Source organism: Aspergillus caelatus (assembly GCF_009193585.1).
Source record: "Aspergillus caelatus strain CBS 763.97 unplaced genomic scaffold BDV27scaffold_376, whole genome shotgun sequence".
Lineage (NCBI taxonomy): Eukaryota > Fungi > Ascomycota > Eurotiomycetes > Eurotiales > Aspergillaceae > Aspergillus > Aspergillus caelatus.
Window position 1 is genome coordinate 6,085 of NW_022475639.1, and position 21,439 is coordinate 27,523.

General features: G+C 51.1%; 10 protein-coding genes across 10 annotated transcripts in view; 6 read left to right on the forward strand and 4 right to left on the reverse strand.

The window, feature by feature from the left end:
* The window catches only part of BDV27DRAFT_150827 (uncharacterized protein), a gene marked incomplete at both ends in the record, with an annotated part of 6,863 nt that extends 3,486 nt beyond the window's left edge, over nucleotides 1-3,377 (forward strand). Inside the window, 19 exons of the mRNA XM_032071280.1 lie at nucleotides 28-284; nucleotides 324-367; nucleotides 404-543; nucleotides 580-922; nucleotides 953-1,115; nucleotides 1,155-1,263; nucleotides 1,294-1,334; nucleotides 1,368-1,658; nucleotides 1,698-1,712; nucleotides 1,743-1,815; nucleotides 1,852-1,883; nucleotides 1,914-2,114; nucleotides 2,148-2,276; nucleotides 2,313-2,369; nucleotides 2,403-2,453; nucleotides 2,490-2,540; nucleotides 2,571-2,618; nucleotides 2,649-2,813; nucleotides 2,844-3,377. Of these exons, the coding sequence (XP_031921077.1) occupies nucleotides 28-284; nucleotides 324-367; nucleotides 404-543; nucleotides 580-922; nucleotides 953-1,115; nucleotides 1,155-1,263; nucleotides 1,294-1,334; nucleotides 1,368-1,658; nucleotides 1,698-1,712; nucleotides 1,743-1,815; nucleotides 1,852-1,883; nucleotides 1,914-2,114; nucleotides 2,148-2,276; nucleotides 2,313-2,369; nucleotides 2,403-2,453; nucleotides 2,490-2,540; nucleotides 2,571-2,618; nucleotides 2,649-2,813; nucleotides 2,844-3,377 (2,744 nt within the window). The remainder of the gene's footprint in view (nucleotides 1-27; nucleotides 285-323; nucleotides 368-403; nucleotides 544-579; nucleotides 923-952; nucleotides 1,116-1,154; nucleotides 1,264-1,293; nucleotides 1,335-1,367; nucleotides 1,659-1,697; nucleotides 1,713-1,742; nucleotides 1,816-1,851; nucleotides 1,884-1,913; nucleotides 2,115-2,147; nucleotides 2,277-2,312; nucleotides 2,370-2,402; nucleotides 2,454-2,489; nucleotides 2,541-2,570; nucleotides 2,619-2,648; nucleotides 2,814-2,843) is intronic.
* Nucleotides 3,378-4,023: 646 nt separating this feature from the next.
* BDV27DRAFT_138366 (TLC domain-containing protein) lies at nucleotides 4,024-5,968 on the forward strand. The gene is made up of 2 exons (XM_032069226.1): nucleotides 4,024-4,880; nucleotides 5,058-5,968. The coding sequence occupies exons 1-2, from the start codon at nucleotides 4,401-4,403 to the stop codon at nucleotides 5,742-5,744; spliced, it is 1,167 nt and encodes a 388-aa protein (XP_031921078.1). The 5' UTR covers nucleotides 4,024-4,400; the 3' UTR covers nucleotides 5,745-5,968.
* A 116-nt stretch (nucleotides 5,969-6,084) lies between these two features.
* Nucleotides 6,085-9,401, reverse strand: BDV27DRAFT_150829 (uncharacterized protein; the record flags this gene model as incomplete). The annotated part of the gene is made up of 6 exons (XM_032071281.1): nucleotides 6,085-6,606; nucleotides 6,659-7,566; nucleotides 7,623-7,725; nucleotides 7,876-7,930; nucleotides 8,099-9,074; nucleotides 9,134-9,401. The coding sequence occupies 6 exons, from the start codon at nucleotides 9,399-9,401 to the stop codon at nucleotides 6,085-6,087; spliced, it is 2,832 nt and encodes a 943-aa protein (XP_031921079.1).
* Nucleotides 9,402-9,737: 336 nt separating this feature from the next.
* On the forward strand, nucleotides 9,738-11,191 carry BDV27DRAFT_163988 (rRNA-processing protein SOF1; the record flags this gene model as incomplete). Its single annotated transcript, XM_032073625.1, has 3 exons — nucleotides 9,738-9,744; nucleotides 9,806-10,778; nucleotides 10,831-11,191. 3 exons carry the CDS (start codon nucleotides 9,738-9,740, stop codon nucleotides 11,189-11,191), a joined length of 1,341 nt encoding a protein of 446 aa, XP_031921080.1.
* Nucleotides 11,086-12,763, reverse strand: BDV27DRAFT_75477 (uncharacterized protein). The gene is made up of 2 exons (XM_032077495.1): nucleotides 12,077-12,763; nucleotides 11,086-11,944 (listed from the first exon to the last, which is right to left on the reverse strand). The coding sequence occupies exons 1-2, from the start codon at nucleotides 12,608-12,610 to the stop codon at nucleotides 11,327-11,329; spliced, it is 1,152 nt and encodes a 383-aa protein (XP_031921081.1). The 5' UTR covers nucleotides 12,611-12,763; the 3' UTR covers nucleotides 11,086-11,326.
* A 1,405-nt stretch (nucleotides 12,764-14,168) lies between these two features.
* BDV27DRAFT_138371 (Zn(II)2Cys6 transcription factor domain-containing protein) lies at nucleotides 14,169-15,423 on the reverse strand. Its single transcript, XM_032069227.1, has one exon. The coding sequence runs from the start codon at nucleotides 15,375-15,377 to the stop codon at nucleotides 14,268-14,270; it is 1,110 nt and encodes a 369-aa protein (XP_031921082.1). The 5' UTR covers nucleotides 15,378-15,423; the 3' UTR covers nucleotides 14,169-14,267.
* A 31-nt stretch (nucleotides 15,424-15,454) lies between these two features.
* Nucleotides 15,455-16,445, forward strand: BDV27DRAFT_169855 (uncharacterized protein; the record flags this gene model as incomplete). Its single annotated transcript, XM_032075140.1, has 3 exons — nucleotides 15,455-15,878; nucleotides 15,933-16,258; nucleotides 16,326-16,445. Exons 1-3 carry the CDS (start codon nucleotides 15,683-15,685, stop codon nucleotides 16,443-16,445), a joined length of 642 nt encoding a protein of 213 aa, XP_031921083.1. The 5' UTR covers nucleotides 15,455-15,682.
* Nucleotides 16,446-16,752: 307 nt separating this feature from the next.
* BDV27DRAFT_138372 (uncharacterized protein) lies at nucleotides 16,753-18,045 on the reverse strand. The gene has a single exon (XM_032069228.1). It carries the CDS (start codon nucleotides 17,458-17,460, stop codon nucleotides 17,029-17,031), a length of 432 nt encoding a protein of 143 aa, XP_031921084.1. The 5' UTR covers nucleotides 17,461-18,045; the 3' UTR covers nucleotides 16,753-17,028.
* Nucleotides 18,046-18,050: 5 nt separating this feature from the next.
* Nucleotides 18,051-19,485, forward strand: BDV27DRAFT_138374 (uncharacterized protein). Its single transcript, XM_032069229.1, has one exon. It carries the CDS (start codon nucleotides 18,375-18,377, stop codon nucleotides 19,452-19,454), a length of 1,080 nt encoding a protein of 359 aa, XP_031921085.1. The 5' UTR covers nucleotides 18,051-18,374; the 3' UTR covers nucleotides 19,455-19,485.
* A 277-nt stretch (nucleotides 19,486-19,762) lies between these two features.
* On the forward strand, nucleotides 19,763-21,132 carry BDV27DRAFT_163993 (putative zinc metallopeptidase; the record flags this gene model as incomplete). Its single annotated transcript, XM_032073626.1, has 2 exons — nucleotides 19,763-21,010; nucleotides 21,088-21,132. 2 exons carry the CDS (start codon nucleotides 19,763-19,765, stop codon nucleotides 21,130-21,132), a joined length of 1,293 nt encoding a protein of 430 aa, XP_031921086.1.
* Nucleotides 21,133-21,439: the final 307 nt, after the last annotated feature.

The following is a 21,439-nucleotide window of genomic DNA, read 5'->3' on the forward strand; positions in this document are numbered from 1 at the left end:
TTCGCGAGAGCTTTGACACTTTCCGAGGCGAGAAGAGCGAGACAAGTGAGAAGGACGATATCATCGCTGCGCTTCGCGAGCATCTCGACAGCTTCCGTGGTGAGCGCACCGATAAGGACGAAATTATTGCCGCTTTGCGGGAGAACCTTGAGACTTTCCGTGACGAGGGCAGTCGTTCGCGGGACCTTGGCGAAACTGAGTTCTCAACTGGTGACCTGATTGACGTCTTCAACGATGGTGTTGGTAATATTCGGGATGACCTGGGCAAACTTCTGGAAAGACCAGTCGAGTTCGATTACAACGAGCTTCTTGACACTCTGAAGGAAGGGCTTAGCAGCCTCAAAGCTGATGTTGAGATGCTGCGCAAGTCCCAGCTGGACGCAGAAGACGTGACCACGACCAGAGGTGGAGAGCTGATGCTTGCCAGTCAAGCCAACCAACCTGCCCCATACAATCAACCCGACATTAGCAACGACATGGAAGCGCTCAAATCTCTCATTTCCCAGCTCCAAACAAAGGTTGAAGCCATCGAATCCGCACCGCGTGCCGCTGAACCAGCCACAGACGCTCTCAAGAAAGAACATCTGGATGAGGTCCTTGCAGGCCTACACGAACTCCAGGGTTCCGTCACGGGCATTGTGGCGCGTGAGAACCCTCCAGATGAGACCACGGCCAAGAAGGAGGACACGGACGCGATCGAGACGTTGTTGCGGAGTACGAAAGCTCAGCTCGACGAGATGAAGTTCCCCGCTGCGGACGAGCTAGCAAGAGCCGAGCAGCTTGGCAGCTTGGAAACTATAGTCAAGGAGACGAAGGAAGCCCTCTTCGAACTAAGCACTCGCTTGGAAGCTGAGGGCCCGACCAAGTCCGAGATCGGTACTCTGGAGACTCTTATGAAGGATATGTGGCTTGCCCTCGACGAGTTGAAAGGCAAAAGCCCAGAAGGCGGGAGCGACACTGAGAAATTGGTCAAGGCTGACCTGCAGACAGTAGAGGCCATGATATTCGAAGTGAAGACCCAACTCGACGAGTTCAAGCTTCCCGACCCAGAGACCTTGCCTACCAAGACCGAGGTTCAGGATCTATCAGCCCTGGTCACCGAGTTCAGGGAGAAGGTGGAGGCTGAAAATGAATTGACAGCCCAAGGATTCGAGGCCCGCAAAGTCGAACACGCCGGTCTCGCCGAGAAGATCGAGGAGGCCAAGGCTGTGGTCGAAGGACTTGGCGATGAGCTCAAGAGCAAACTGGATGGAAGCAGTGAGGGTCTCTCTGAGCTGAAGCAGCTTCTGGAAGGCTTAGCAGTCTCTGCAGAGAGTTTTACGACAGTCGAAAATGTTAAGGAGCTCACAGAACTCATCAATCGCGAGTTCGAGCGGGCACGCGGTGAACAGGACGCGCACAAGCTCGAAAAGGAGGAGCGCGACGCCGCTTCCCTTGTCAAACAGGATGAGACCAGAGCGGCTATCATCGTGGAACTTGGAGCCAAGATCGACGAGAAACTGGGCGAAGTCATGGCTAAATATGATGACATGCAGACTGCGATGGATACTAAATTCTCTGAGTCTGTTGAACGTGACAATGCCCACCTTGAAGCCGCTACTAACACTAAATCCCTCGCGGAGGACATCAAGCTTGTTATCGGTACCATGGGCGACAGCGTCAATGAGGCCTGTGAGCGCATCAGTGAGGATACCAAGTCTTTCCTGGAGAAGGTCGATGTTTCCTATAACAAGATGGAAGAGATGCACAATGAAGTAAAGACCCAGCAGGAACAGGCCCGGTCTGACATTGAGCGGGCTGCAGCTGCAACGGATCGTGTGGAAAGCAAGCTGCACGAGTTCCACCCACAAGTCTTGGAGTCTATCCAGGAGATTCTCAACATTGTCGGACAGCATTACGATCACTCGCAGAAGTCGGCTGAGGCTATCAAGACGGACCTGTCTGCTCTTCCTTCGACTATTCCCCAGATGCTCCCCGCTTTGCCACCCCCAGAGCCCGAAAAGTACGATGACAGCAAGGTCCAGGAGAAGCTGGACAACCTATTGCATCATGCGAAAAATGAAAAGGTGCAGGAGGCCCTCAACATTCTGGTTGAGCGGGTGACAAACGACCAAGTGCACGAGAAACTTGACCAGCTCCTCAGCCAGACTACTAGCACGAATAGTCAGATGTATGACAAGTTGGATGAGCTGCTCAACCACGCTGCGGAGAATAACGGGCCAATCCACGATAAGCTCGATACCATCATCGATCATGCAACAAATACCGACCAGTCCGTCACGCAGATGATGAAGCTGGACGAGATGCACAAGGATATTATGGAGACGTCCCGCAAGATGACCGAGATGTTTGCAGCTCAGTCCGCAATCGTGGCTGAAGATAACGAACGCAAACGCCGCGAGGCGGAAGAGGCTGCGGTTGCTCTCGAGCGGCGAAACGCACAGAAAGAGCAAGTAGAATCCGAGATCGTCGACCTCAAGGATGAGAAGGAATCTCTTCTGAAGATGATCCAGACCCTGAAGGCCGAGAAGGAGGACCTTGTTAAGCAGACTACGAAACTCGGAAAGGAGCTGTCCAGCTTGGAGATGGCTCTGGAGCTCCGTCACGAGGAGATGCAGGTCATGGAGGATCGCGCAGACAGCCTCGAGAAGCGCATCTTGGAAGGTGTTCTCGACCACGCTCGTAGCGTTTTGCTTAGCCGGCCCAACAATGGTCTGAACATGAAGAAGTCGCGGGGCTCCCGGGCTCGCGGCCCTAGTGCTGCTAGCACTTCAAGCACCGCACGGGAGGCTCGGAATATCTTGAACAACAGTGTTAGTATGGCATTAAGGAAGCGGTCTCAGGCACAGTCCCAGGCCGGGGCTGCTACTCCGACGAAGGACGGTAAGGAGAGACGGATCCTCAGTTTGAGTAACATGACCGGCAACCGCGGACCTACCGATCGCCAGTCTAGTGTCGGCAGCGGGTTTGCCAGCTTGAAGCGCAGTCACTCTGTGAAGTCCAACGTCTCCGACCGGAAGTCTTCCTGGGGTGGCAGAAGCTCCATGGTGAACAAAGAGAATGAGGTGTTCCCCGAGGAGGACGAGAACCGCAGTGACATTGAAAGCGACGTTGGTACAGAGCGAAAAACAAGCTACGCCAGCAGTATAAAGTACGGGGCAGGTAGCACCGTGTCTAATGATCGACGGATGAGTGGCTCTAGCACCGCCACTGAGATCGTTGGCAAGGGCTCAGTTGCCGATGATGGGGACGGTGCTTCGGAGACACTTGACGATCCTAAGGCCGACGATCCCGAACTAGACTCCGAGTCATCCAAAATGGTGCTTTACGGACAACATAGCGACAGTGGGATTGGTGTTGCGAGCGTCGCGGGATAGCTTCAGGTGATGGCCTGATTGATGTTTTGACCTATGATCATGTGCAGTCTGATATGGATTCTTGAGATACCACCGACGGACGGTTCCGCCGGACAAGTTCCAGCAATGTTTAGAGTTGTTCTAGACTCGTCTCCTTTGTACTTTTCCTTTGTTGATAGTTTTGTTTAGCTTGAATGCATATGATGTCTATTCTTGTTTAGCGATAGATACATTACAATAATATATTTATGATCGTACTTTGCTTGTGTCCCTTGCACTACTTTAGTCCAAACTTTCTAGGCACGTAATAAAACTCCATTTCAGACGAATATCTCTGTTCTGCTGACTAGGTCTTGCCTCATCCTTAACCATGTTTCCCCTCGCGGATATCCACATGATAGGCTTCGGCCGTGATGTCAAGACTCTTGGGATAGAATTTGCCGGAGCATAAAGCATGCAACATTGACTCATGGGAATGGGTGATACGCGTGTTTCTCGAGTAAGATAGGCCAAACTGTGGTCCATGATAGCACTCATATAGCCCTAAAAACAGTATATTCTTGGACATCTAGACCGCTCAGCTGCATTCTGGAAACATAAACTAGTGCAGTCGATCAGGGCCAGTGATCCAATCACGAGGCCCGGGGCGATCAGCAGGCGCTGAGTCAGCCTCCCCAACGGTTTCGTCCCAACTGGCAGCCCCACGAATCAGGCATCCGCAAGGCACGCGAGCAACCGCGGCATTTCATTAGTTTATCCATCACTACAGATGCATAAATGACCTTCTCCTCACCTCAGCTCGAGACCATGGCTGGCCTGGGGTCTCTCTAGACACCGCCGTTTGAAGAATACCCCCCTGATTCACTTCGACTTTTCTCTCTCCGTCTAATCCAGTATTTCAGCTCACGGCTGTTATACTGGAGCCCCTCAAGCTCATCCAACTCTCTCCGACATACACTACATCATCTACCGACTAGGCACCGATAATAACCCTACCCTCCAACTGCTCTCACTCCCCTCGTCGCCAACGCCGCCAACGCCGGCATGTTGGACCCCTTCCCCCCTCCACCAGCATGGCTCCGAGACCGCGTCGAGCCCTGGGCCCTTTATCTCAACGTCCCCGCCCTCTCAGACCACATCCATGAAGTCATCATCGCTTTCGCCGGCTACCAGTTCATCCACTCCTTCCTCTCGCCATGGCTCTCCCCTATCCTGTTCCCCCGCCACTATCCACAGCTGAACAAACGCACCAAGCTCAATTGGGACGTCCATGTCGTCTCCCTCGTCCAGAGCGTGCTCATCAACGCCCTCGCCCTGTACATCATGTTCTTCGACAAAGAACGCAAGAACATGGATACCGGAGAGCGTATCTACGGATACACGGGCATGTGCGGACTCCTCGAGGCCCTGGCAGAGGGATACTTCGTCTACGATATTATAGTCAGCACGATGCATATTAGAATGTTTGGCGTAGGCATGTTATTCCATGCTATTAGTGCCTTGTGGGTGTTTAGTTTTGGGTTTGTATGTCTTCCAAACCCCCCCCCCCCCCCAAATTCCATATCCGATATAACAAAGAAACTCCTCCTCTCCTACCCCGCAGAACCACCCTACAATACCTCAACTCTACTTTCCCACTCTCTACCAACACACCAACCCATATATCAAGCAAGAAAAGAGAAACTAACAAAACCTCCCCAGAGACCCTTCGTAAACTTCTACTCTCCAACATTCATCCTCTACGAACTCTCCTCCCCATTCCTCAACATCCACTGGTTCCTGGATAAACTAAACCTAACCGGCTCCAAACTCCAATGGTACAACGGCATGCTGCTCCTCTCCGTCTTCTTCTCCTGCCGCCTCGTCTGGGGAACCTGGCAATCCATCCACGTTTATAAAGACATGTGGTTCGCCCTAACCCAGACCTGGTCTCTATCTCCCCTTGCGGGAGGATCCTCCGTGGGCCTGGACAGCGCCATTAACAGCGCCGTCTTCGGACACAGGGCCAAGCTTGCAGAACAGTGCGTCGATGAGGTCTGTAAGAGGGCGAATGGGGAGGTGTTCAAGTATGCCGGGTTCACAGCGGGGGGTGTCCCGACGTGGCTTGTGGGGACTTATGTTGCGGCGAATGTGGTGTTGAATTCGTTGAATTATTATTGGTTTTCGAAGATGGTGGAGACGGTGTTGAAGAGGTTCAGGGGGCCGAAGGAGGGTGGCGCGAAGAAGAATGGGGACGGGGAGAAAAAGGAGGAGGCGGTTGAGGAGGTTGTTGAGAAGGTTGTGCTTGAGGCTGCTGCTTCGCTTGAGGAGGAAGAGGGGAGTCCGTTTCTTGGGGAGGGGGTTGCGAATGATGTTGATGTTCGGGGTGATGTGAGGAGAAGGAGGTAGTGCTGAGTTAGGGTTTGGGTGCGGGGAGATGTTGTAGAGGGTAGATAAATGGGGGTTGCGCATTATGGATCGGTACTTGGTATATGGTTATTTGTATTCATCCGTTCGGGCTGGGGGCTTGAAGGTTGTTTATTTACATCGAACTTATGTTGCTTTCTGATCAGATATAAAGAGTTTCATTAAATTCATCTTACTATATCCAAGTATATAGTAGATTCATTGAATTCACATCCGAATACATACTTAAAACTAATGGGTACATAACACTCCCAACCAAACACCGCATGAGCGCCCCAGCCAAAATCCGATGATAGCTAAACAAACACATCCAGTACACTAATCACCGCAGCATGGCCTCCGGCTTCGCGAGCATGTACCGTACCGCTTCGCGGGCCACCGGCGAGTCCCAAGCACCATCGGCACCTCCGCGGCGGAACTCCGGGCCGGTGGCATCTTCGCCGCCACCGCGCGTCGCCTCGCCCAGGATGGTCTCGAGGTCCCTGCGCTGGGAGTTGACCCAGCGACGGAGGAACGTGGCGGGGTCCTTGCTCAACGCCGTGTAGAAGGAGTGTTTGGCACGCGAGTGTGTCAGTGCCTGGACGATGAGCGACACTTGGTCGTCCAGAGTGGAAATCTGTCGCAGCCCGGCGGTGTACTGTGGGTTCTGGGTCAGAGCGAGCATCTTAGCGCGGAGCGGGTCTTCCACGGCCACTTGAATGTCGTAGACAGTGGGGGTGGGGTCTTGGTGGAATTCTTCATCGACACGGATGGTGTATGGAAGCTTGATCGGATCAAGGGGACTGGTGTGAGGGCCGATGCTCTCTGGGATCTGCGGGAAGAACATCTGGTCTCGGCCGAAGATCTGTAGACGTTAGTACTAAACTATTTAAAATAATGAACAAGATGAAACATACAGATCGCAAACGATGATCACAGCGAACCAAACGCTTCTCCTCATCCTCTTGCAGACCCATCGCACGAATATAATCCCAAATTCCAAGCACAATTCCGCTGCGTGTTTCCTCCTCGACATCGAGCACCTCCGCCAGCTCCTTGCTCAGCTTATACCGCTCGGGGGTCTCATCTCTGACAAGGCTCACGGTAACATTCAGGTTCTCCTGCGAAGCTCGAGAGAACTGCAAAGAATCGAAATCGGCGGTCGGCGGCAGTGTTACAGTATTAGCCGGAAGCTGTGGCTTGGTCCAGTTAACAGTCTTAATCTCCTCCGGGTTCGCGGTTGAAGACTTGTCGAAATCGACTGTGATCGTTTTGAAAAAGTGCGAAAAGCGCTGCTTCGACCGCTTCGCAGCGTTCTTCTTGGCCTCCTTTCCGTCATGATCCATGGCATCTCCATTCGCCTGCGTCTCGTTGCTCTCGTTGTCGCTGTCCTCAGGGGCCGTAGGATCGGTGTCATCGTCCAGCAGTCGTCCCTCTATGCGCACCTTGTAACGCCCCGAGCCGGGGTTGGTCACTGACCCGTTCTGGCCAGTCGCGCCCTGCCACGGTTGGTTCTCGACTGTGTTTGTAATCCAAATGCGCATCGTCCGGTACTTCTTGACGGTCTTGCTGATCGAATCCTGAATGTCCAATCTCTTCCGAACGATGGCGGCGTCCAATCTCTTCTCTAAGTCGCGCAGGTTCTTGTACTGCTGTACGCCTTCCCCGATCACTACATCTTCGATGCCGTCGGGAATATTCTTGTCGGTGGGCTTGCGGCTCCGGCGAAGAGCAGCATCATTGGGGTGTGGCATGTTGCGCTGGGCGGGGATATACTGAGCAGGAACGGCGTGCTGCGGCATGGGTACAGGCATTGCTTGGCCAGCTGTGCAAAACGAGATTAGGAGCGGTAGATATACGAAATCAAGGGGTGGAGACTACCTGGTCCTTGGGGTCCGCGACGAGGCGTGGCAGGAGACCGTTGGGCGGCCTGCGGGAACCCACGTCCGTAAGTGGGCGGCATTGGAGCATTCATAACTAGTGGCTAGCTAGGCAGAGCAAAGCGAATCCACAAAGGCCCTAGTCGGGTTTAAAAGAGTTCTGGGACGATGAAGTAAAGAACTCTCCGATGGTATTGAAGATGTTCTCTTGGAGTTCTGAAAGTCGCGATTCTTTTGCCGCGATCGCGCTTTACCCGTTTAGGCCATGCCCCGGAACACCAAAGCATCGACATCATTGACCTGTTTTGACTACGATCTACGATTGAAGCTTTCATAACGAAGAAATTCTACGTGTATTAATGTCTCCACCGTCTATCTTGCACCTGGTTTATGTCTGTAATGCTATATCATTTCCCAAACATAACTCAAAAACCCAACAGGAGCGTTTACTCCAGCTGGGATGCCTGATTAGTGTACAACTCTTCCACCACGTTGCTCAACTTCTCGATAGTCTCCAGGGCAGCGTCATATGCTTGATCACGCTCCGTCTCGTCGAATACAATCAAGCACCCAGAGCCCTGATCTAACACTCCGATGATCACCTTATCCAGGATCATCTGCGAGAGCTTCCGCTCCACCTGCGGGGTGTCGAGCCCTACCATCTTGGCAATATGGTCCAGCTCAACCCGGCTGAAGGGCTCAATTACCTTAATCAGATTCTGTTCCAACATGGCATCATACAGTCGGCGGAGGTGGTTCCGAATAAATACGTCGCTACCCAGCTCGAACCGGTAGTCCGAGAGAGCCTTTTCATATTCTTCAAGGGATCGATTGGCGTGAGCGCGGGCCACAGCCTTCATGGCCTCGAGACGCGGGCTAGCATATTTCTGGGCCTGCTTGGAGCCGAGCAAAGTCGTCACATCATCCCCTAGGTTCAGCATAATCTTACACAGTAGCATGTATTGAAGAGCTGCTGTGGCCTTGTCGCTTTCGTCGAGCGAGCTGTATCCCTCCAAAGCTTCAATGAAATAAGAGAAAGCGGTGGTAAAGTCCTTGTCCTCCGCGTGCAGCATACCGCTTTGCATGTCCAAGCCGGCTTGCAGATTCGGAGGGGTATAGACGGAGGCGGCCGATGTGCGAGAAGCTGTCAAGGCAGCGCGGCCCTTGGCCTGGTTACCCAAAGCATGATACACCCGAGACTCTAGCAGCTGGACCTCGACCAGCATAAGTTTATCATCCAATCGCTTCAGCTCGCGTAGGAGGGAGTTGATCAGGTTAAGGGCATCATAGTAGGATTGCTTCTGCATGTAAATGGCCACAAGACGGGTCTGAAGGTTCTGTCGAAGGAACGATCTCCGCTCTGCGATAGCCCAGTCGATGCAGGATTTGATGACGGCGGTTTGAATATCGAGTGTATTAGGGATCTCACTGAACAGGTCCAGTAACTGGCGGACTATATAGAGTCAGTTCCTTAGGACCGGGCAAGTGATGCGTTGCTGCCAACTAGCTTACCAAGCTTTGCTGTCTTAGCTTTTGCGAATGATGAGAATGAGTCCCGGCTAGTCTTAATGAGCTCAGCGATCTCGTTTGGCTTCTTCTCATCCCGATAAAGCTCTCCCAATCCGACCAAGGCACTTTCATAATCACGCGACGAAGCTTCCGTCGATCCTGGACCTTGAGAGAGGATGTCCTTGTAGATGGTCTCGGCCTTGGAAGCGTCCTTCTTCGCGAGAGCCCGAGCTTCCTCTATCCGCTGGGCGGTTGTCGAGGAGGGCGCCATGATTGAACGTCTTTTAATGTGAAAAGGAACGGGGTATTGGAGTTTCGTTATAGAGATAGCTGAGCAGTGAGGGAGACCCGAAGAAACGGGAAAGAAATAGAGGTTTCAAGGTGGAGGGGATGTGAGATGTCTTGCTGATGAGGATAAGTCACCAGAGGTATCGTCACTGCTGGAGACGGTCCAAGCTACAGCCGCCCCTCACCGCCCGCGGGTTGGCGAACCAACCAGAACTAACTAATATTACCCGCCAAAAAAAAAGTATCTGGAAATTTTATGTCCGCCGCCAAAACATTTTCTTCTTTTTTTTCTTCTGCCGTTTAACACAGTAAGAGCGTCATGGTGAGTTCAAATTTCTACATACACTAAGTGAACATGTTACTTATTCAACTTTTAGAAAATTAAAGCTCTTTCTCGCCCCACTGCCTCGCAGCAGGCTCCGGGATCAGCTGTCGTTCGACAGCCCCGAAACCTTGACCCGGCGCAACATCCATTCGAACGTGCTCGAGAATATACCCGAGCTCTCAATGCCACCAAGCTTGAACGTCTTTTCGCTGCGCCCTTCTTGGCTCAGATTGGTGATGGCCACGTGGACGGTGTATACTCCATGGCCAAAGACCCAGGCTCGTTGGAACGTTTCGCCAGTGGCAGTGGTGATGGAGTGGTCAAGGTCTGGGATTTGACGACCCAGGGCGAAGTTTGGAACACAGAAGCCCATGAGAATATTGTCAAGGATGTGTGCTGGACGCCTGATCGGAAGTTGCTTTCTTGCGCGGCCGACAAAACCGTCAAGTTGTTTGATCCGTACAACTCATCGTCCGATTCTCCACCTCTCGCAACGTATCTGGGCCAAGGTGCCTTCACTAGTCTGTCCCACCATAGACATCTTCCTTCCTTTGCTGCGTCGTCGTCATCCCAGATCCAAATCTACGATCTCTCTCGGCCTTCTTCTACGGCCTCCCAGACCCTCAACTGGCCCACCAGTATCGACACCATCACATCGATTGCCTTCAACCAGACAGAGACGTCGATCTTGGCATCGACCGGTATCGACCGCTCTATCATTATGTATGATCTGCGAACTTCGTCCCCGCTCCACAAGCTTGTCCTACGACTTGCATCGAACGCCATCACGTGGAACCCCATGGAAGCCTTCAACTTCGCGGTTGCCAATGAAGATCACAACGCCTACATATTCGACATGAGGAAGATGGACCGCGCATTGAACGTGCTGAAGGACCACGTGGCAGCGGTCATGGATGTTGAATTCAGCCCGACGGGTGAAGAGTTGGTGACGGCTTCATACGACAGGACGATCCGTGTGTGGAACAGAGCCCAAGGTCACTCGCGTGATATTTACCACACGAAGAGAATGCAACGGTATGTATATTTGGCTCACACTGAAGAAAACAATGTTGCTAACAGGATACAGTGTCTTCTCCGTTAAGTTCACACCCGACAACAAATACATTCTGTCCGGGTCGGACGACGGCAACATTCGACTCTGGCGTGCCAATGCCTCCGATCGCAGCGGTATCAAGAGCGCCCGTCAACGGGCCAAGCTGGAGTACGATCAGGCTCTGGTTCAAAGATACTCACACATGCCCCAGATCAGAAGAATCAAGCGCCAGCGTCATGTGCCAAAGCCTATCAAGAAGGCCGGCGAGATCAAGAGAGAGGAGCTCAACGCGATCAAGAGACGCCAAGAGAACATCCGGAAGCACACCAGGAAGGACCAATTGAAGCCAAGACAGAGCGAGCGCCAGAAGATGATCTTGACCTCGGAGCAGTAGGCACCGCGCTTTCTCTGGGGATGGAGATATACCACATCCGGTCATGTGTGGGATTGGTTTGGAGGACAACTTATATACATCATGCAGACTTTTCATTTCCATGGACGTCTGCGTTCAACCCGGCTGCATGTTACATCATTCCGTTTTCGCTGCCTTCGGTTCATCATGCGATTTCTGGCTTGACGTTTGCACTACCGCATGGTCGACTCCGCTCAAGAATCGAGCAATACGCTGTAAGCCTGCAGGCAACACCGCATACCAGTTCACCATCGTGGCGTACGCGGGCAGTCGGATGACACCCCCTCTTCCTTCATCTATCGCAGAAACGATTTCCCGAGCAACTTGGACCGGTTCGAGAACGGGGGCGATGAACTTGTTTGGTGTCTTGACCGATGAAAATAGTGGTGTCGCCACCTGTCCTGGCTCAACCAAGATCATCTTCACCTTCTCATCATCCCCCGACACACGAAGCTCCGCCTCTAACGTCCGATGAAGCGCACTCAGGCCGGCCTTGCTGGTCGAGTAATCCGCCAGACCCGCCGGACACAATTGGCCCAAGACCGAACTGACATTCACGATCGTACCGCCATTCGGAGCAGCCAGCATGCGAGGCAGGAACGTCTGGCACGTATGGAACACCGCGAACAGGTTGGTCTTGATGGTTTTCTGGAACGCCTCGGCGGAGAGCGACAAAAGCGGTTGACCGTTGATGCGCGCCGCAGCACAGTTAATAAGAACTGTCGGGGTACCTAACTATCGGGGAATCAGTATCATGTATGTAAATAGGAACGAATACAAAAAAAAAAAAAAAAAATCCGATAAGCATCTTGACCCAAGTAAAACACAAACAAAACAAGAAAAAGGAAAAGGAAAAGGGAAACAAACCTCCTCTTCAATCCTCTTAAGCACACCCTCCAACACCTCCCTCCTCCCAACATCACAGGTATAATACTGCACCCCCTCACAAATCTCCACCTCCCTCTCATCCTTCAAATCCAAAACCGCAACACCAACCCCCCTCATCGCATAAAACTCAGCAATCAACAACCCCAACCCACTCGCGCCCCCAGTAATAACCACCACCTCCTCACTCAACTCCACCGTCCTCGGCAACCCATACGCAACCCGCGCATTCACCACTCCCGCCATCGCAACCACCGTCAACAAAACCGCATACCCGGTCGCGAGGATAAACGCCAGATCAGTGGTTGGTGTCACCTGGGCGCGCAGACTGAGAACCAGAATCCAGGCCGGCCAGGGGTGCAGGATTGTGCGACGTAGCACGCTGAGGATGAGGTCGAGGGTTAGTGCGGAGTACCATTTCGGGGTTTGTGTTGGGGTGGTGGTGGTGGTGGTGTGTGGGGAAGAGGCGGTGGTGAGGATGCGTTTGGGTTGGGAGGGTGGCGTGTTTGAGGGCATTGTTGGTTATATTGGGTTTTGGTTGTTAAGTAGTTAGTTCATTAGGGGGGTTGGGGGCATTGTTGGTGTTGGTGTTGGTGTTTGTGCTGGTGGTTTCACTGTTTTGGTCTCTTGATAAACAAGGTGTGGTTCTTGCGATAAGGTGGTTTGGGATGGCGCTAGGCTGTTTATGGGGGGGGAGGGGATTCAGGTACCGCGGTTGTGTAGGGCATGTTCTGTATGTGCAATCCTTAAAAGGTCCTAGGTAGAGGGGAGAAGAGGGTTGAGAATGGTAACTTTTTGGGCTATGGGGTATTTGGATCATTCTATTAGTTTAGTTCTCCTTGTAGAACCCGATGGTGTTCGGATTTAGATCAGACAACGCTATTTATATACATTAAATCTAGCACCTCCTGTTGGCAGAGATAGAGACATTGCCATTGTCCACAGCCTGAACCTACGAGTTCTATCAGACCACCCTTTTAATGTTTTAGGGCAGACCCATTCATCCCATATATTCCAAGCAATTGTGTAATGTATCACAACTGTATAAGCGTCCAGAAGCAATGGAAAAGGCCCACTACACATGCTGTGAAACCTACTACATATCTCCGGTTCACAAGGACCTCAATTTTAATCCTACGACCTCCTATATTTGGGATAATCGCTCTTACTGTTTCAGACTAAGCCTTGGTCCCTATTCATTGGCTCTAGATTTATGCTGTGTAGTACTACATACCGCCATGTCTTCCCCTTGCTGACAGGGCACCCGAGCTTCCAGAAAGGTTCTGGGTTATGTTTCAAATTTGTTCTAAATTCTGTTTCTTAATAGGTTGATTTGACTGTAAGCTGTGCAATGAGTACAAGACTATGTATGATCCATTGTTTTGTCAATATTCAGAGTGTGCCTCTTTTACTTCGGTACTGGACAACTTGTCCAACGATGCTCTGTGTTTCTAGATCATGTCACTCGGGGGTTTAGAAGTAAGCTGTGCGACAATGACATGCGAACGATCTTGTGGATCTCCCGGAACATATACTTCTCGGATATAATATTGGGTGATCAATAAGCCTGCATATGCTGCACTAGATGCTGGGATGGCATTCATATCACAATAGTGTGCTGAGTGCTTGTGTTAGAATAGAGGGCTCAGTTGGTTTGGGGGAGTTGGATGAGTGTGTTTGTATTTGGGGAGAATGGGAATAATGTGATTGTTATGGTTAGGGGATAGGAACTGGGGTCGGTCTTTTTTCTTTAATACTCATTCTTATACGCTTATTGTTGCTTCGCCTCATGCTTTATTGTTGCATTAGAAGGTGGACTGCTGTGGTAGGCCGCACCGGGCACTTGTTACTATTTGGGCCGAAGAGGTCCGCTTGCACTATTAACATACGGAGTAGCAAATTAATTGTGCTCAGAGTTGGCCCTAAGACTGGGTATTTATACGTCATAAGTTGTCCACAGCCAAAGGAGGTAGGCGATTGAATGCTTACCCAGATACGACGCTTAGCACTTGGTCTGGCTCTCTTATTAATTGATTTTATTAGAATTTCGGCATAACTGTCCTGAATATAGAAGAGGAAGTCTTCCAAACCTTGGAGAAGAGTAGTCTCATAAATTCGTTCGTTCTATTGTATGCTAAGACCCGATCAAAAGAGATGACATCGAATCACATCATCAATCCTCCAGCTTTAGCATTTCTTTATACCTCTCACCCATACAAGGGGCAAGCAGTGTTTTTTCAAATCCATCCAACTTCCCCAAGACTCGTCCGTTCTCGAAAGCTCTTGCAAAGTCTCCGTAAAGTACTGTGTCTGAGTTCAAACGATGCGACTGGGCGAGCCATGAAGCATCCGTAGTCATATCCCAGAAAGTGGTCCCAGATGTGAAGGGTAGGACACTCAATGCGCGAATAATCGTACAATGTCCCGTTTTCAGTACTGAATACAAACCTTCAATCAGTATGGAAATGATAATAGTTCTCCGAATACTCTCCGTAAAGACCCATTCCTGCCATGTTGGCGTGGGGCCTAGTTCACTGGTGCGAACTTGTAACTGCATGGTCCAGGCTCGTAAGGTGTCCATATTCTGCTCCGCTATTGAGCGTTGTCGGATGTCACCGTCGAAAAGCTGAATAATGTGGAATATTATTAAGGCCTGCACTGCCGCGAGAAGCTCTTCGAGAGTGTTCTCTTGATGATTCTGTTTCACAAGATTTGCAGTTTTGGCTTCCAGAATACGTAATATCGTATCTTCAGTCTCTGCTGTTTTAGTATAGTAGGAAGCCGACACGGTGAAGGCATCTTGAATTGCTTCTGGGAGGTATACTTCGTATAAGCGATGATGAATAAATGGAGTCCTCCGGGAGCGAGCAAACATCCGCGGGTAGCTCTTGATGCTTTGTAGAAGCTGCTTCGTTGACCACTTGTCGATAACAGAGGTCTCTGGGAAATAGCCAGCTGGGAGCAATGTTGGGATGGCAGATAAAGAAGGGCTAGGAGTAAGCCACGAGGTGACCAATTCAGTATCACTGAATAGAGTGAAGTCATCTGGCGGAAAGACCGCAAGAATATCATCCAGCGAGGGTGATGATGGTGGCTCGATTGGTAGAATATTGGGAGACTGCAGTCTTTGCTGTTGGCGCTGACCTCGGATGTACATGCATTCCAGCCCACGGGCAAGACACCGTGAGCACTGCGGAGTTTGGCGGTCGCAGCGTCGCTTCCCTCCAGCGCATGCGACGCATGACTTCTGTCGAGAACGATTGTAAGGTACTGTGCGGGGCATTTCTTCGAATTATGGGGTAGTTGTGAGGTTGAAAAGAAGGATGACGCATGAGACCACGGTTGAGGGCAAAAACTCCGCAGCAAAGTCCGCAGCCCCCACCATCAAGTCCGCAGGGCTGTCCATTGATATTGGAAGATTCACTCCGCAGACTTATGGAGTCATACATTGATTTAGTCAAATCCGCAGGAAACATGGTATCTTGTCTTGAAATATGTGATGTGGTGAAAACACATAAAAGGGCATTGTCGTCCTGAGTCTTTGACGGATCCGTGTCCTGTCAACAAGAAAGCGTCTCGTCCACTACAATGGCCATCACTGAACTCATTTTCCCATCGATCAAGACTGACCCAGACTCGCTCAGAGAAATCGAGCAAGACTGGCCGATAATCAGCAAGAGATTGACACACCCTAATCCTGGCTTGCTGAATGCCTATCGCGGCTTTCTCCTCACTGAGAATGGGGTCGATGTGAGAAATGCTCACAGAGAGTTCCTTCTATTTGGTATGTATCCTTGGCTTATCACCTGGAAAGGTTCCTGACATGATTTTGGTATAGAGTGGGTTAAAGCGGAAGATTTCTATGCCTTCATTAAGTCCGACCAATTTGGCAACTTTGCTGCTTCGATCAAGCATCTGGTGAATGGGCCGCCGATGCTACAACTCTTTGCAACCAACATTAGCCCGAGAGAGGCAGCTTCGGCCTCCGTTGTTGAAATCATTAGGTTGGGTATCTCAGATCCTGAGAACGCTGAGATATCCACACAAGTATGGGAACGGATCTCTCGCTTTCTTAGTGGGAAGAAGGCTTCCGTCACCTACGGAAGAAGCTCCAATCTTGAGAACGAGGTTGTTGCCGGCATCATAGGATGGCATAGTCTAGAGGTAAGGCCAAAGACCCTGTTCTTTCTTGTGATCTATTACGGGGCATCACTTTGCTTACATTGAACAGACTCGATCTCAGGTAATCCAAGAGGCCGAGTACACCGAAGCGTTGAACTCACTCCAGTCCCTGGGAGACGTCAACCAAATTACCGTCGACATTGCTGCAATGGAACTGCCACCTCTTTAAACCGTATCGTATGAGGTCGCGTGGAAACTGGTTCATGTATTGGCAGCTGTTAATCATCTTCTATGTCATCACTCTTGTTTTATCTCCACTCCAAATCGGGTTGAATAAATGAATCAATAGAAACGTATATCATCATTGGGAGTTTTAGCTCGTACCAAATCTAAACATCAACTTCGTCTTACGAAACTTGTTATCACGAGATTGAGCTTTAGAACTGGTTTGATATAATACAACCTACAGAAACTCTCCTTGCGGATCGCGGAGCAAGTCCCAGGGTGTACACTTCCTTCCTTGTTGAGAATGAGATTGAGATTCGCCTAGTTTTAGCTTCCAATGCTGAACTTGCGGAAGACCGCGCCTTCCTTTCAGATTGTGTCTTGTCTCTTCTCTTGCCTGGCCACTGAACTGGATTTCCCCCGTCAATTGATTCCTTGACCGGTTTCTATTCTTTCACACACACATCACCCCAATCATTACAGAACCATCACATATCTTCTCTATCGTTAACATTCATAACTTATCACGGTCAGTTATCTTTTACTCACTGCAACGCACGGTACTTTTGCAGCTGCCCCAGGCTGATTCAGTTGACTCCACACCACCCAAAGATCTCATCTCTACAAATCCCGCAAGATGGCTTCACAGCCTTGGAAGGGCAAGCAGCCAGATCAAGGGCCATCACAGTCTCAAAGGCTCGAAGGAACATTTGACCCTTCTGAGCAGCCAGAGCGAGAACCACAACAGCCTCAGATGCCCAGTCTTTGGCAGCCCGACCAAGGGCCTTCACAGTCTCAGAAGGGCAAAGGCCTTTGGCAGCCCGACCAAGAGCCTTCACAGTCTCGGAAGGGCAAGGGCCTTTGGCAGCCAGATCAAGGACCTTCACAGCCTCAAGGACCCACGGAAACACTTGACCCTCCTGAGCAGCCGGAGCAAGAACCTCCACATCCTGAACAAGAACTTCCACAGCCTGAAGGGCCCATAGAAGCACTTGACAAAGTCCAGCGGATGACCACATGGCTAGGTACCGAGAGATGGACCCGGCCACTTCAAGGCAGGAACCAAAGCATGCCGTCTGCTCTTAAAGCAACTCGTAACATTGACCGACTCTGCACAAGATGCGCAACCTTTCCCTGGGAAACTATCTGGAAGCAAATGCGCCGTGGGAAACTCAGTTGGGCGACGAGTCAACCACGCCCACTCAGTACAATGTATAACCATCTCAGGTCGGCTTATGAAGGTTGTCATCTATGCGCTTTGATATGCGTCGCTATGTTTAGCCGTGGAGAGAGGAGGGTGCACATACCCAGATGGCAGGAATATCATCTGAGTGTCGACGCAACGAGCGCCGAATGGGACAGCAGAATCCAGCCAGCGCCAAGGAGATGGAGCCGTGATGATTTAGATGTAGCCACCCGCGTATCCCACCGTATGGAATCTGGAAAAGGGGTGCTTTTGATCGAAGTCCCAGAATGCGAACCCGCTAAGCTTTCGGTCTCATTTGCGCAACGCGTGGAGCCATCTCTTTCATCCACTGTTCGCTCTGGCGGGCGTACGAGTGGCTTAGCCAGGCATTGGATGAAGATATGTGATGAATCACACCTGTCCTGCAAACTGACTGCTTCCGTACTCCCAACCAGGGTCATCCAACTCCAGATAGTATACGAAGAGTTGAGAGCCAGGCTACTCATTACAAACGGGGAAGAGGACCAATACGCCGCTCTCAGTCATCACTGGCCTTCTTCGACCTCATTGACAGTTACCACAGGTAACTTGGAACAATTAAAGCAGGGGATCAATCTTTCCGAGTTATCACGCACCTTTCGGGACGCATTTGAAATCGCCGCCGGGGTAGGACTCCAGTATATCTGGATTGACGCCCTTTGTATCCTCCAGGATGACGCTCACGACTGGGCCAGGGAATCTGCCAAGATGGGCGATGTTTACCGGCACGCCCATATCACGATCAACGCCTTTGCGTCGGCAGATGACAATGGACAATGCACCACGGCATACGTACCTACTGCATTGGTGGATTATGCATGCCGGGTCGGGGAAGAAGTGTATGTCCATGAGGAGGATGGTGGACTCGCTAACGTCTACGAGGTTGAGGGTGTCATTCAGACACGGGGATGGGTTTTCCAGGAAGAGCAGCTTTCCCCACGACGTCTGTACTGTGGAAAACACCATCTGGTCTGGAAGTGTGCGGAAATGTGGGCGAGAAACGACAGGCCATGTGGATTTTCCGGGGAAGTCTTTGATAAACCCTTCATGTCTACCTACCCATGTTCGAATTGGAAGTTCGCGTATCGCCAATGGCGCCAGATGGTGCAAGACTATACCAGGCGCAACCTGACCGATCCTGCCAAGGACAAGCTTCCAGCCATATCTGGTTTGGCCGCGGTCTTTGAACAACACTTTCCAGGTCATCGTATTGGAGATTACCTCGGCGGAATATGGCGAGGCGATCTATACCGTAGCCTCCTCTGGTACCGTGCCGGTAACGCTATCGACCGAGATCGACGCATTGATGGGCCATCTTGGTCTTGGGCTTCGTGGGACGGTCCGATTGATTTTGTCTTGGAAGACGACAATGCCGGTTGGCCGACGAGGATGACATGGCCACCTCAAAAGAAATACCCATGCAAGGTGCGAGAGGCAACAACGACCTTGACGGATCCGGAAAACAAGTATGGTCGAGTATCATCGGGCAGAATGACCATCAAAGGAAAGGTGCTCATGAACGCGGGGAGGTTGGGCGAACAATCCGGAAACACAAGGCCAGCGGATCCAGAGATCCATCTGGACTATGACGATACCTTTCCAGAGGATAGCGTTTTACTCCCCATCACCCATCGATCGGGGCTACTGCTGAGGGTGGTTCCGTGGAGTGCCCATGAGGCGATACCGGTCTATCGGCGGATCGGATTGTGTATACGCCCAGCAAACAATGACGATTTTTACTGGATGCGTGGCGCTCGGTGGGAAACCCACGAACTGACTCTGGAATAGCTTCCTTCACTTCACCAAGAGGGGGATGGAGAAGATAAGGAGCAGGAAACGGATTCAATCAGTCAAGAACCGGAGATCTCCGCCGCCGGATTTCTTTCCCGTATTTAATGTACTAAAGTAGTAGTAGTAGTAGTAGTAGTAGTCGTCGTCGTCGTCGACTAGCAAATGACACTATGCTATTATTCATATCATTTGGTTTTTATACTGCTTCCCCACCGTTCCTTAATGTATAGAAGCAAAGGCTAACGCACTGCTTGCTGTCTCGATCGACCGTCCACCCACTTTGATTTTATTTATCTACTAAGAAAATGCCACCACCGCAACTCTCCCCCGCAATCCAAACCATCTCCAACGTCCGTTTACACTCGCACAGTCCAAATCCAACCACATACGACCTCACCCTCTCCAACGAACAAACCGTCAGCTCCATAGCTCCCCACCTTCATACTACCACCTCCCCAAACAAATCCCACCCGCCTCTCACCCTTCCAGCCCTAACTCACCCCCACATCCACCTGGACAAAGCCTACATCTACAACTCCACTCCCATCCACCCCCAAACCGGCTCTTTCCAAGAAGCCCTCACCCTAACAACCCAAGCCAAATCCACCTTCACCGAACCCGACCTCCACCGCCGTGGCGAATGGCTCTTATCCGAATCCATCCTCAACGGCGTCACAGCCCTGCGTGCCTTCATCGAAATCGACACTACCGTCCACCATAAATGCCTCACCACCGCAATCCACCTCAAACACTCATGGCGCAACCACTGCCACATCCAACTCGTGGCCTTCGCCCAAGACCCTCTTTTCTCGGGCCCCCAGGCCCAAGAAAATCGAGATCTCATGCACTCCGCCTTCACGGACCACGGAGACGAGATCGACGTCATCGGCGTCACGCCTTACGTGGAAGCTGATCTCGAAACTGCAAAAAGAAACATTCAATGGGCCATCACCACCGCTTGGCAATTAGACAAACATGTCGATTTCCATCTGGACTATCATCTCGATCCGAATAAGGGTCCGTTGGTTTGGTACGTGCTTGATTGTTTACGGGCCGTGGGATGGACGAAATCCCGGACCAAGAAAAGGGTTATGCTGGGTCATTGTACCCGGTTTACCCTTTTTGGGGGAGATGACTGGGATCGATTGAGAAAGGAAATTGGGTCTGGTGACCTTGCTTTACCTGTTAGTTTTGTCGGTTTGCCGACTAGTGATTTGTATATGGCTTCGCCTCCTCCCCCTTCTTCTTCTTCTTCTTCTTCTTCTTCTGGTTGTGGATCTTGTTCTGATCCGAAGGAGAATGGTGGAGTGAGAGATACAGTCCGTGGCACATTAAAAGTACCCGAGCTGATCAGACGATACGGACTCGACGTCGTCCTTAGTGTTAACAATGTAGGCAACGCATTCACACCCTGGGGATCCGTTGATCCGGTAGCATTAGCTTGTTTGGGTGTTGGTGTTTATCAAGCTGGGACAGTGGAAGATGCGGAGTTGTTGTATGAGTGTGTCTCGACGCGTGCTAGGGCTGCTATTGGGTTAGAGGAGGAAACTGGGGTATGTGTTGGTGAGGGGAGGAGGGCGGATTTATTGTTGTTTTTTGATGTGGATGAGTCTGGTTGTGGGGTTGTTAGGCCCAGGAGGAGTGTGGCGGAGGTTGTTTGGGATCCGCCGAGTAGGATGTCCAGGGCTGTGGTTTCTGGGGGGAGGTTGGTGCGTGCGAGGGGGGGTTTGTGGGATGAGGGGGGTTTGGGGTTTGTGTAGTTGTGTTTGTTAGTGTTGTGTGTTGGGTGTTGTGTGTTGGGTGTTGTGTGTGTGTGTGTGTGTGTATGTGTGTATGTGTATGTGTATGTGTATGTGGAGGAGTTCTAGCCGAGGTAGATTTAATAAGTCTGATAGTGGGGAATGTTGATTATAAACTTGATGTTCACGGTGTGAAGCTTTGTATAATTATCATCTTTCTAGTAGGCAAAAAAAAAAAAAAAA